A 12,950-nucleotide genomic window follows, 5' to 3' on the forward strand; every position below is an offset into this window, starting at 1 on the left:
CAGAGGATCTGCGTGGCCCTTTTGTACCAGGCTATTATAACTGACCCTATACGTGAGGGAATGATATGGTCTTCTGTGCTTCACTGGTAAAGCAGTAGCTTACTTCCTATCAAAGCAATGTCAGTCAAGAGGTGAATGAGCTAAAACCATGACAGTTTGTTTTAACTAAAGTTTTGGGTAGGTGATCTTGCTACAGTAAGCCAAGTAAAAACTGTTCATGGTTGTTTTTTTGAGTTTTCTTACTTCCCTCCAGTCTTCCCGGGCATCTCTAGAGCATTTTGACCTATCTCCTGCTGTTGCCTGCCTTGCTTAAGTATGGCATAATGAGGTAGCTCCCAACCATATCCCGCAAAGGGTCTCACTGAGAATCCTGTATTAGGCATTGCAGAAAGAGAAAACAGCCCTTTTGCTGACATATAGCGTCAATGAACCATGCATCTATGGGCTTGGGGATGGAAGGTGGGGTGTTCCCTTGTACAGTGGGAAGGAGAGTAGGAGCACATGGCAACGGAAAAGAGGAAGCAAGAGATTGATATGGAGCTGAGATTGGAGCAGTCAGTCTGTAACAGTGAATTTAGACACAATATAATATGGCCTTTATTTAACCAAAATTGACATTAATGAAGTGCTGTGAAAGGAGAAATAATCTGTGCTTAGTGGTATGGGTCACATGACAAATCAATACTTCAGTTTTTATGGCATCACAGAATAATTTAGGTTGGAAGAGATGGGGTCTCTGAACATTGTATGGTCCTACCCTCTGCTCATACTAGGTCTAAATTTGACATAGGATCCAATTGCTTAGGTTTTGCCTGTCAACTTTTGAAATCTTCAAGAATGCAGATGCTGTTTATACATAGATGACTTTTTCTTTTAAATATAGAGTGAGTTTTTAGACTGCATTGATCACATGTTTTATTGGCATCAAGGCAGTGGATCCTGATATTGTATGATGGCTTCAAGGCCTTAAATTTTGGCAAGGTAGTGAACTTCACTAAGCTGTAAATATACTGTCACACCCAAACTGTGGTACGGATACTGCCTGGATCACAAGGGAAAATGCAACTCTCGTGACACAGGAGTCTGAAATCCAGCATCACAGATAGAGTGCTTAAGGCATTGTTGAAGCAGGCTTGAAGTATGTGTGCGTGTGCAAATGTCTAAGCTTTCTTTGAGTTGCTGGACATTGCGTGTGTACTTCCTTGTGCCATTGTGGCAGCAAAACTCATAGCTTTTTAATTTGTTTTTAAAAGGAAAGCTTTCTTTTTAAGTATTAGAATAAGGTTGTTCAAACGCTATTTTAAAAGTAGGTTGGAAGTGGTTAAGCTCTGGTACCAAGACGTTTGCCCAATTCTTTTGAACCAAAAGTTCATAACACATTTTATGTACTCAAAATTAAGTGATGTGGAAAGCCATGTGAATGGCAGAAAGGTGTGCCTTAGAAACCTTTAGTTACTACATGAGAAGATGATTCCTTTCTTGCTTTGTGTAGCTGTGACCCAAGAGGAGGGAGGCAATCCAAATAGAACAACAGAAAAATAAAAAGCAAGGAAAGAGAACAAAAAGAAAAGCATTAGGAAGACCAGCTGTGTATAGCTTCTCATAACAGAATGTCATTTGTAGCCCAGTGTCGTTTCGGACTGTGTTTGCAGGTTGATCTCTCTTTCATGTTCCATAAGACTCTGGTATGTGTTTGTCTCTATTGTAACCAAAACCTAAAGCAGCGTGTTGCTCCAGGCTCTTTCTCCTTTGGCTCCCAGAGGCCTGTGGAAAATCAGGTTTGACACATTTTCAGCTAGTTCTGTGGAAGAATAGGAGGGGGAGGTTGGCAAAGAAGGTCTCAAGGTTTCCTATGTGTGAGGGCAAATCAGGGCTGTTCGGGAGAGTGTTGGAGGGAAGGTCCCAAAAGAATCCGACGTATGTTTTCCAATGCTAGGGGATTATACATGGAGACTGTCTGCACATGTAGGTTAACATGAACTATACCTTTTAGTTGCAAGCCTCACAGGTAGATTGTACAGGGATGGTTGCTGTTTTTTGACCGCCCCCCCATTAGTTTCAGGTAGATGGCTTTTTACATTTTAATGCTCTCTTCTTCTTGAATAGTAACTGACGGCAATTCTTCTAGTCTGTGTTATCTCTTCTTTACCAGATAATGCTTTTTTTTTCCCCTCATATGAAGTACTCCTGATAAAGCTGAATACTTCTAACGGTCTGTGGAACTCCTATTCTTAGTTTTTTACTGTGAGATAAGGTGTGCTCACAATGAACTCTCTATTTTCCATTGAATTCTCTTTCATTTCTTAAAGGTAACTTCTGTCAAGTATGAGAATATTCTAAGTGTCCCTTAGAGACTCCTAACAGGAGGTATTTTCTTCCTTAGCTTTTATGTAGTTCAGAAATGCTTTCATGAACATTTCAGCTGCTTTTATAATACCTAGAGTATAATGTTTAAAGAATTTGCTGTTAAGCTTTATGGAAGTAAATGTTTGTTATTTGTTTGAAATACACTTTTACTGGAAAGCATAACTAGAAGAGTTCTGCACAATGTGTTGCTCATATGTCTGAAGGAGCTGGTATGGAAAAACTTGACGTTCAATATCTACTTGCTGTGATATTTTTAACAGAAATTTACTATTTTAGGAGCTTCCCCCTGCCCCCACTTCCATTCACCACCCTTTCCCCCAGTCCCAGAAACAGGCTAGCATTTGACCTAATCATCTCTAGGACACCAGCAAGATCACTGTTTCAGGCGCAGTCTCATTGTGTAGGGATGCATCTGACCTGCTTCCCTGGAAACCTTGCTCTCCAGAGCAAAGGACATCAATTCTTCCTTCCCTATTCCACATATTCGCATCTGCAAATCTTGTAGGAGGTTTATAAAGGTGCTTCCTGACCTGCCTTGGACCCTTCTCAGATTAAGATTTGCCATTGTCTTGGGAAGCTGTATGCCATTTGAATTGCTCAAAACCTCTCTTCAGACGTGTGTGGTCTGCAAAGTATAATGGTTTCTAAATTCTTCATGAATAGGGGTCTCTGCTTCTAGTCGCTATGGGGAGGGTGGTTTTAGAAGTTAAGGAAATTAATAAGGTAAGAGTAGAAGTTCAAGATTGCCCACAAATGCAGATGTGGTAGTGACAATGACTGTAAAGAATACTGATTGCTAATTGAAGGAAGGTTCATGTAGTAAAATGGACTGTTATTACTGGGAACAAAGAATTTCAGCCATGTTGTACAAGAGGTAGAATTTGCTGGCAGGCATAAAATACTCTCTCTTTTTTTGCTCAGTCATTTCAGTGAAAACCTGAACAACCTGTGTGGTTTTGCAAACATAAATGTTTTTCCTAAGATATTAAAGAACCTACATACTTGCTTTGCTCATAAGTCTGTAGTAGGTCACTTTGGGCAGATGTCTTGGCTAGGTGCAGGCAGTTCTGCCAGCTGGTGCCAAAAGCCTAAGCTTATTGTGGAACAATGAGGCCAGTTAAATTTAAGCACAACTAAAATAAATGCTCAACATGAGGGAAGGACTTCAGGTATATTTATATTAAGATTTATGGATCAGATTCATCTCTGTGTGTTATTACTATCTTGGATGAATTTGGTCTACTGTTTATTTGCAGCATGATTGTGAGCCCAGTATTTCTACAGAATTTGTAGTGGTGAGTAATCTGATTTGACTGAGTTGTCAAGAAGCATAGACAGAGAAGCAGGCAGAGAGTCTTGAATGCGCGGTTCTTATTCTTTATTCACCACTTTCTTGGGCTGTGCTTCATTTCCTTGTATTCACCTTAGGTCTGATTTATTAATCCAGAATTTGTTTCAAAATACATATTTGAGTACAATAAAGTGCTTTTAAACGCTAGCATTGAAGGCTTAATGTAATACTTTCCAAAAGGCTATACCTATGACAAGTGTAAGAGAGAAGTCAGTGTGTTTTATTAAGCATTGGTGTGCTTTCGTAATGAAAGTTAGAGTAGATTTAATGGCATTTGTGAAATGTGATGATTTAGAACTGGTTTTATGGCTTCTCATCTTTTCTCCGTGTACCTCTATTTTTTTTTTCATAGGTAAACATGTTAGTTGCAGCACGTTCATACAGACCCGTCTTTATGTTCTAGGAACTTTCTTTGACCTGACTTTACATTTCCAGGAAACTTAGCTCTTTTAAACTCCTGTGGCAAAGTGCTTGTGCATTTAAAGGATACCAGCTGCAATTTTTATTTTCTGAAAAGGAGAAAGAAGTCTAAGTACAAAGTACAAAAGTACTTTTTTGTACTAAGTACAAAAAAGAAAGAAGTCTAAATGTACAGCCTCCCAGTCTAGTCGTTTTCCCCAGGAATTTCCTCCTTACCACAGTGAATCTTATTTTTGATAGTCAAATGAAAAAGCCTAATTTTCTGTAAGATAAAATCTAAAAATCTGTTTTATCAGACCCTGGGGGTTTGAGTGTTGCTTGTTTATTTTGGGGAATGCATGCCCAAAACTGCTTGCGCCTCAGGTCTCTGCTGAGCAGCAGAAATACTTCAGTTTACTCTCAGAAGTTTTTTGCCTTCTTAGAAGGATTTGGCTGATGAATGGCAGTTTGTCTAAAGAATACTGTAATACATACCTTTGTATTTTTGTTGGGGAAGAATTACCTAGTGATTCATTTTAATTCAAAATGTTCAGTGAGGATGGGCATTCTTTTTTAGTTGTGGTAGTGGGTTTTGGGGGGTTTTATCTGGGGCATGGTTTGGGGTTTTTTTTGTTGTTGTTGTTTTTTTTAATGTGTCATCCAGAGCGTGATTAGCCACTTAAACAAATATCTCATCCTTGAAGAATGCATAGTGCCTCGTGTGGTCTTAGCAATAGGTTGTCCCTACCTGACTGCAAACCTACTTTGAAGCTGTATATATAATTTGGCAGTCAAACCTTAATGTCCCTGGCAAATCTTTTTAGATGAAGGATCTCAGAATAATGTTTTCTGGTGAATCCAGTTTTGGTGTGAACTGATACACTAATGCACTTGTTAATAAGTAACTATAAAAAGCAGGTCCATTCAGGGCCTAATATAGCTTTTATATATATAAGCTTATATATATATATATAGAAGCAACAATACAGCTTGTTGCCTGGATTTCAGTACTGAGCATGCTGGAGTTACTCAGACTCTTCATTAATCCTCCTGCCCACAAGAGCACAGTCCATTTCTGGGTTAGAAGAATATGGTGAATATAAGCTAAAGGGATAAACTTTTATCTTAAAGGGGTGGGGAACTGAAGAATCAAGGTTTTCCTGAAACAAATCAACTCCTGTCGCTGCTAGTAGGTTCATCTGCTTATGAGAAAAAACTAAGTTTGCAATGTCAGTGAAAGTTCAGCAGAGGAAAAAGCAGCTGAAGATGTTAAGAATGGCATGACTGTGCTCTGAGCTCAGTATGCTGCTTCTGTGTAAAACCAGTATGAAGCTAGCCTTCAAATGTATTTGTGATTGCATTTTATGTACTTTGCCATAGGTCTGCATATGAACTTTAAAAACCAAAAATACATGGTCATTAAATTAAAGATGCTTCATTTGGGGTTTCATTACAATGCTCAGACTTTGGCTGCAGAGAAATGATTCACGCTGATGTAGTCCTTAACAAAACCCCCCCCTGCACTTTTGTTACTTGTTTTTTATTCTTTTGTTTTTTTTCTTCAGAGTTCTAAAACCTTTCTGAATGGTACATCTCGATTCAGAATCCAGATGCCAACCTTAAATGCTAAGGAAACAAGCAAACCTCAGGTAAAGTATAACGTATTGTTGTAAAATAGTATAGAAGACTTCCTAAAGCTCACATGGAATATTTACAGTAGATTTACTATTGGTAAAGATTGTTCTTCCTTTTATTATGCTGAAATCTACTTCTATTTTCTATACACAAATGTAGCTTCAGACAAGGGAACTAAACATTATCTAACACAAATACTGCAAACCCAGCTGAATAAGGTGGCGTACTTACTCAGGTGGTCTTAACTTGCGGTCTTCATACAATTCCAGCAAAAGTAACACACTGCAAAATACTTCAAATATAGCCCTTTTGAAATCTTTAAACTACTTCTGTCATGTTTGTCACCTCCTTGCAGTCCCACTTCTCTCCCTTTTTAATGTAATAGATGTATGTACTTACAAGATTATACATGGAGACAGAGAGTTCTAAATATGAGCAATTATTCACAGAAGTCCTGGTTAAGACTTGTAACTGTAAGTGCTGGTAATTCTCACTGGAAACTGAATTCTGGATTTGCCCATTTGTGGGCAGAAATGCATTTTGTCTTGTCATGGACATTAGCTGAAAATTTCCATTTGAAATTTTGTATTTGTATTCAGTACACTTGGCACATCATATCCTGAGAGGATAACTTTTTTTCTAACTTCTTTTCAGACTTCTACAGGAATATAGAAACTTCCTGTTCTTTTCATCCTTTGCCCATAGGAAAATGATCAGCATTCACAGGGTGTAATAATCAGTGTTGATGAAAAGGTTTTGAAATTTTTGTTAAGGAAACACTTCACTCATAATTTTTTATCAGTCCACCTTAAACCCCCCCTGTACTGAGTTTATTCGTGTTCATTTGAGCTGCCCAAGAGCAGCCTCCAGCCTGGAAACCACTTGCCAATATTATTTCACAAACAACTGGAAGATAAGGAGAGGTGATACAAATATATCAGTAGATGTTTTTAGACAAGTCATGAAGACAATTAAAATATTGTCAGCAAATCAGTAAACAAATATTTCTATTCTAACTCTGCTAACTCTAATTGCACCCTCACTGTCAGCCTATGCAGTCTCCATAGCAAGTGGGCAAGGAAGATGTACCCCCTCTCACACTGCCTGGTGCTCCCTTGTGAGCAGGCAGAGAGACAACACGGACAACAAAGCACGAGGGCACTTGCTGGCAATACCGTCAATATTCCCTTTTTTATTTTCTCCACCCGGCCAGCTGGGTTACATGTTTGTAGTGTGGAGTCCTAACAAGGCTTTAAGAAGAAATTAATAAAAAACAAAAAACAAAAAACAACTTGTTTATCACTGTTTGGGACCTCCCTGATTTTTTTTGCCAGTGACAAAAGCTAATCTTTTTCCTGTCGAAGTGGAGCTGAGCATCTTTCCGTCTTACAGAGGTTGTGTTACAGTTATGCTGAGCTGGCCATCACAGTCAGCTTTTTTCCCCCGTATAAACAACAGATGTTTTGCATTTATGAGCTGGTCTTCTCCAAGCACACTGGAATGACAGCTTTTACTGATTTTTCATTGAGCTCTTCAATTACTGTAAAAAGACAGCAAATATTCAGGATATGCAGTGATTGAAAGCAGAATGTGTTCTTGGCTGCGTGACCTGAATACCTATGTGTGTTCATTACCACTTATATCAGGTTGGCCTATTAAAAATTACACAAAATTAAGGGATAATGAATCCTTCCCTGGAGATCAAGAGTCTGCCATACATCTAATCATGCTGTATGGCAAGCTGGCAAGGCTGAACATTATCTCTGCCAATCACAAACTGCTGGTTTTATTTATCATTTAGCTATGTGCAGTATAAAAATCCCATATTGTTGATAAACGTTTCCAGCATGAGTTGCTAAATAAGGTGTTTGGACTTTGGACACCTCCACTTCAATATTCAACCCTCTCTTAAATAGGCTTGGAGCTACCTGTTTGAGAAATGAGCAGCATTACCTCAGACAATCCTGGTTAGGGTTGCTGTGCAAATTGTGCAAGAGATATTCACTTAAGATGCTATCTAGACACATATTCCTTTTAATCCACTGGGGAGCTTCACTGCTTAAGCCTTTTTTTTTCCTATTGCATCCTTTTTCCTGTTAATAGCTGGTAGTTTGAATTGCTGCCATTAAAATAGTTCAAATTTTGAAGTTGCTCCAGTAATTCAGAAGATAAATACTTAATGATGATGGAGTGACTTATGTGCCATAGCATAGGTCTACAGTGCCATGTCAGAGGTCTATAGGTGTTTTTCCAGTCTTCTAGTTAATCAGGGTGCAGGGTCTCCTGTAAACCCTGCCTCCTGCCAATCCTGTGCAAATATTTTGGATGCTGCATGGTAGCTTCTAAAATTATGCTAAGTGTCTGGGCTCAGGTGCCCAGACGGTTCCCTAGTGTCTTCTCCTAAATGAAGTTCTTTAAAAACAGAATTTATTTAGAACCACTGAGTGTAAAATTGCAGAGTTGAATTTGTCCAGCACTTAATTATTTTTTTGCTTTCTTCCTCTATCAGCTTACCAAATATTAATTGGAAAGTTTTCATCTTTGTAATAACTACTGGAAATGGAATGGCCTGCCATTTTATCCTTACTAACCTACAGCCAAATATATATTTGAGGTTTAATCCTTCACCGAGGCTTTATTCAAATGCACAAGAATTGGGAGAAAGAAGATAGTATGTAGAATACATCCATAGCTAGTAAAAGTACACAGCAGCTGAAAGTGAGGATAGCTACATCCTGTCCTTTTTCTAGTTGGAAGAGAAGTACTGAGGACTATTTATACCTGAAATTTCTTTTACTGTGTACAGCTGTAGGATGTAAATTTCCAGTTCTATTCTGAGAGTTTACTTCAGTGTGGTAGATGGATAAAAATAACAAGATATCCTCATGGCTAGATGGGGTGGCTCATTCTTGTTGAGTGATAACTTGCTACACAGGTATTCTTAGCAGCCAGTGGAATTATTAGAGTAAAATCCTTCCTAGGGCTAGAAAAGAACTCAGAATTCACAACTTAGAAAAGCCTGGAGTTTACCAATATTGCCTAAGTTGTGGCTTGCAAGGCTCAAATGAAACAGACGTGAAAAAATAAGTGCTTGCTTAACATAAAGCACTCAGTATCCATAATTCAATTGGAAAGATGGCCTGTATTTAAATCATGATGCATTTAAATAAGATGATGTTACAGAATGTGAAAAAATGGGCTTAATATTTGTACAGAAAGAAAATAATACATGCTTTTATACAGAAATGTGTTTTAGTACTCAGTTTTAATTAGATCACGTTTACGTAGTGGGGTAAGGGAAGACTGGAAATTCTTTTACTCCATTGAATTGAAATTGTTCCACAATAGAACAGAAACTTGAGTCCATAATGGAGTGTATGCACTCAGACATAAACGAACAGGCTTGTTTCACCTGATAGCCTGTATATACTCTCTACTCTCTCTTTATACACTGTATATCCAAATCAAGAGATCTTTAAAAGCTCTAACTTTCTGTGATAAAATAATTTTTATAAATTATTTTGGAATGATTTGATTTCTTGATATGTGTTTTGATGCATTGTGCCTTTCTTTTTCATATGGTGGTGTTGGGGGTAATTGCAGGATCCAGAGATGCAGCATTTACTTCTTGACTGTGAAAATTGCAGTGTGTCACTGAACTCCAGCACTGTGGTCACTGGGGAAAGCAGACATGGGACATCAGCTATCAGCTTCCTTGGGGCCCTGCAAATACCTGTGAGTACACATGCTATTCTTGCCTGTTCCTCTAAGAATTAAGTTTTGCCTCAAAATTCGTATTTCCATGAAGTTCTAGAGGGAGTGGTAGATGACGTTAACTTTGCATCACAGGCTTTGATTGGCAGCGCTGGTATATATGGGCTAAAGCAGATTCTGGTACACAAGATAAGGTGTGCCCCTCTCAGGAGGAGTGAAAATAGGTACAAGAGTACTGTCATCCCCAGTAAGCAGATGGCATAAGCTCATTGGTTGCATCTTAGAAACTACAAACATCTAGGTTCTAGCACCCATATAAGGTGCCTTTTTTCCCCCCACCTCAGTATGACTAGAGCAGTCTATAATATAAAATGTGTTTCTTCTCAGTCTTTAACAATATTGATAGACCCTGGGCTGCCCGGTCCCCTGAGTTGGAGGACTATGAATGTGGGAGCAGTGACTTTCCATTTCTGGACACTAAAATTGTAAGGGACCAGCTGTATCAGCTGAATGTTCACAAGTCCACGGGGCCTGATGGGATTCATCCCAGAGTACTGAAGGAAATAGTGGATATGATGGCAGGACCCCCCCTCAATCATCTACCAAAGGTCTTGGAGGTCTGGGGAGGCCCCTGCAGACTGGAACCTAGCCATTATTATTCCAATCTGCAAAAAGGGCGTGAGGGAAGACCCAGGGAGGTACACACCTGTTAGTCTAACCTCAGTTCCTGGAAAAATTATGGAGAAGATTATACTTGGTAGTACTGAAAGGCATTTGAAGAATCATGCAGTCATCAGGCACAGTCACCATGGGATCACAAAGGCAAAGTCCTGTTTAACTAATTGGATATCCTTCTATGACACGGTCGCCCGCCTAGTGGGCAAAGGGAAGGCAGTGGATGCAGTTTCTCTGGATTTTAGTAAGGCTTTTGATACTGTCCCTCACGGCATCCTTCTGGAGAAGTTGCCAACTGTGAAGTGAGCAGGTTCACAATGTGCTGAGTGAAGAACAGGCTGAAGGGCAGAGCTCAAAGGGTCGCAGTGAATGGGGCTACATCTGGCTGGTGACTGGTCACCAGCAGCGTTCCTCAGGGTTCAATGCTATGGCCAGTTCTGTTCAACACATTTATCAACAATGTGGATGCAGGAGTTGAATGCACCATTAGCGAGTTTGCTGATGATACCAAGCTGGAAGGTGCTGTTGGCTCTCTTGAGGGACAAGAGGCCTTGCAGAGATATCTAGGTAGATTAGAGCATTGGGCAATGATTAACAGGATGAAATTTAACAAGTCCAATGCTGGATCTGCACCTAGGACAGAATAATGCCAGGCACAAGTATAAATTGGGAGAGGAGTGGCTGGAGAGCAGCCCTGCAGAAAGGGATCTGGGGGTGCTGGTTGACAGCAGGCTTAATAGGAATCAGCAGTGTGCCCTGGCAGCCAAGAGGGCAAACTGCATCCTGGGGTGCATCAAACACAGCATAACCAGCTGGTCAAAAGAGGTGACCATCCCGCTGTATTCAGCATTGGTGCAGCCTCACCTTGAATGCTGTGTGCAGTTCTGGGCCCCACAATTTAAGGAGGGTGTGGAGGTCCTTGAATGCTTCCAGAGGAGGGCAACAAAGCTGGTGAAAAGGCCAGAAGGAATGTCTTACGAGGAGCTGCTAATGACTTTGCACTTGTCTAGTTTGAAGAAAAGGAGTCTGAGGGGCAACCTGATTGCTCTCTGGAGCTTCCTGAGGAAAGCACATGGAGAGGGAGGTGCTGAGCTCTTCTCCCTGGTACCCACTGACAGGATGCATGGGAATGGTTTGAAGCTGTGCCAGGGGAGGTTTATACTGGACATTAGGAAGCATTTCTTTACTGAGAGGGTGACCAAACACTGGAAGAAGCTTCCTAGAGAAGTGGTGACGCCCCAAGCCTGTCAGTGTTCAAGAGGCATTTGGATAATGCCCTTAATAACATGCTTTAACTTTTGCTCAGCCCTGAATTTGTCAGGCAGTTGGACTAGATGATATTTGTAGGTCCGTTCCGACTGAAATAGTCTGTTCTCTTCTGAAGTCCATTCTAAAAGTTTTCTGGTCTTAATTAATGGCACATGGATATTAAGGATGGAATAGCAGGCTGAGTTTATAAGCACTTCTCTGCATCAGAACTTCGCTTCCCTTTTACATTCCTCAACATTGTTTTTAAAAGCTTTAATTTTAAATCTCTTGTATGGCTTATATTGAGAAGATTCAGACAGCACAAACATTCGGACTGCTGGGAAAAGGAACAGAAGTTTCCTTTAGGTCAGGGACCATCATCCTTGATTGTCCTTTCAGCTTGAAGCCTAGCAGCTTCAGTAAGATCCACAAGTAGAATTATATGCAAATTGATTTTGACCAGGTGTAAAAACAGGGGAGGAAATCCCTAGCACCCAACCACTGTACTCCTGCATACTGTCCACTCTGATCCTTTGTCTCAACTGTCTTCCTGTGGCAAGTGAAGTAATAGGTAGAAAAATCGGTGTTGCCACCTGGAGTCTCTGTAACTGTGGTATTTTTCCTGCCTGTTGTTGGGAAGGGTCACAGCTGTACGTGAAGTAGACCCAGCTGTGTATGGGTGTTGTTCATACAGATTCCTGCAGTAGTCCATACCAGGGATTTAAGAAATATGGTTTCAAACAAAAAGGTATCGGATGGTGAGAGTAATGAAGATAGGTTAATTTGGCAGTTTAGCTGCAGCTCTGTGTAGTAAGTATACCTTTCATGTACCCAGCAGGAAAGAGGGTGGAACGAATTAGAATTTTAAATAGGCATATGCCCTGTCTGTACCATGCTCTTACCACACACTGATTTGAACTGTGTCATACTCGTTAACTGGGTTTTTCTAAACAGTTAAACAATAAGGAAGAAATCTTAGACCCATCTGAAGGAAGGATCTAAAGAACACAGAAAGATGCCAGTTTCTCTGGAATACACTGGAAACCTGCTCTAATGCTATATAAAAACTCTTGAAACGATGAAAATAAGCAGTGTGTGTCCCCAACAGTATCAAATCCTTCCTGTTAATTTTAGTGTTCTCTCTTCAGTCAATTCAGTACAATTAAGAGGAGAGAAAACATGTAAGTAAAATATCATGGTCTGCTGTGATTGTAAGCTTTGTGCTCTCAGGGGAAGAATGCTTCTTGGAAATTCTTGAGAGAAAAAGAAAAGCTTAAATTCTTCTTAGAAACCATTTTCATAATGGTCTTTGAAAGCAAATCGCAGCCTCTGTCAAGATGCTAACCTCCTATTTTCTTTATTCTCTCAGGGAGTCATAGAGTTCTCCCTTTGTCTTCTGTTTGCAAAGCTGGTGAGCTACACTTTCCTCTTCTGGCTTCCCCTCTATATCACGAATGTCGGTAAGTATGGTAAGGGGATACAGAATTATGACTACAAAGTGTCTGGAAATATGAACTTGAAAGAGGGAAGAAAGTAAACATTACTGCTTCTAAAATAGGCT

General features: G+C 39.9%; 1 protein-coding gene across 6 annotated transcripts in view; it reads left to right on the top strand.

The window, feature by feature from the left end:
• Nucleotides 1-12,950, top strand: part of SLC37A1 (solute carrier family 37 member 1) — a 41,258-nt gene that overhangs the window by 15,055 nt on the left and 13,253 nt on the right. For all 6 annotated transcript variants that reach the window (XM_064472365.1, XM_064472387.1, XM_064472349.1 and 3 more), the window contains 3 exons: nt 5,683-5,766; nt 9,356-9,487; nt 12,759-12,849. In XM_064472365.1, coding sequence (XP_064328435.1) covers nt 5,683-5,766; nt 9,356-9,487; nt 12,759-12,849 — 307 coding nt within the window. The remainder of the gene's footprint in view (nt 1-5,682; nt 5,767-9,355; nt 9,488-12,758; nt 12,850-12,950) is intronic.

Source organism: Phalacrocorax carbo, chromosome 1, assembly GCF_963921805.1.
Source record: "Phalacrocorax carbo chromosome 1, bPhaCar2.1, whole genome shotgun sequence".
Taxonomy (NCBI): Eukaryota; Metazoa; Chordata; class Aves; order Suliformes; family Phalacrocoracidae; genus Phalacrocorax; species Phalacrocorax carbo.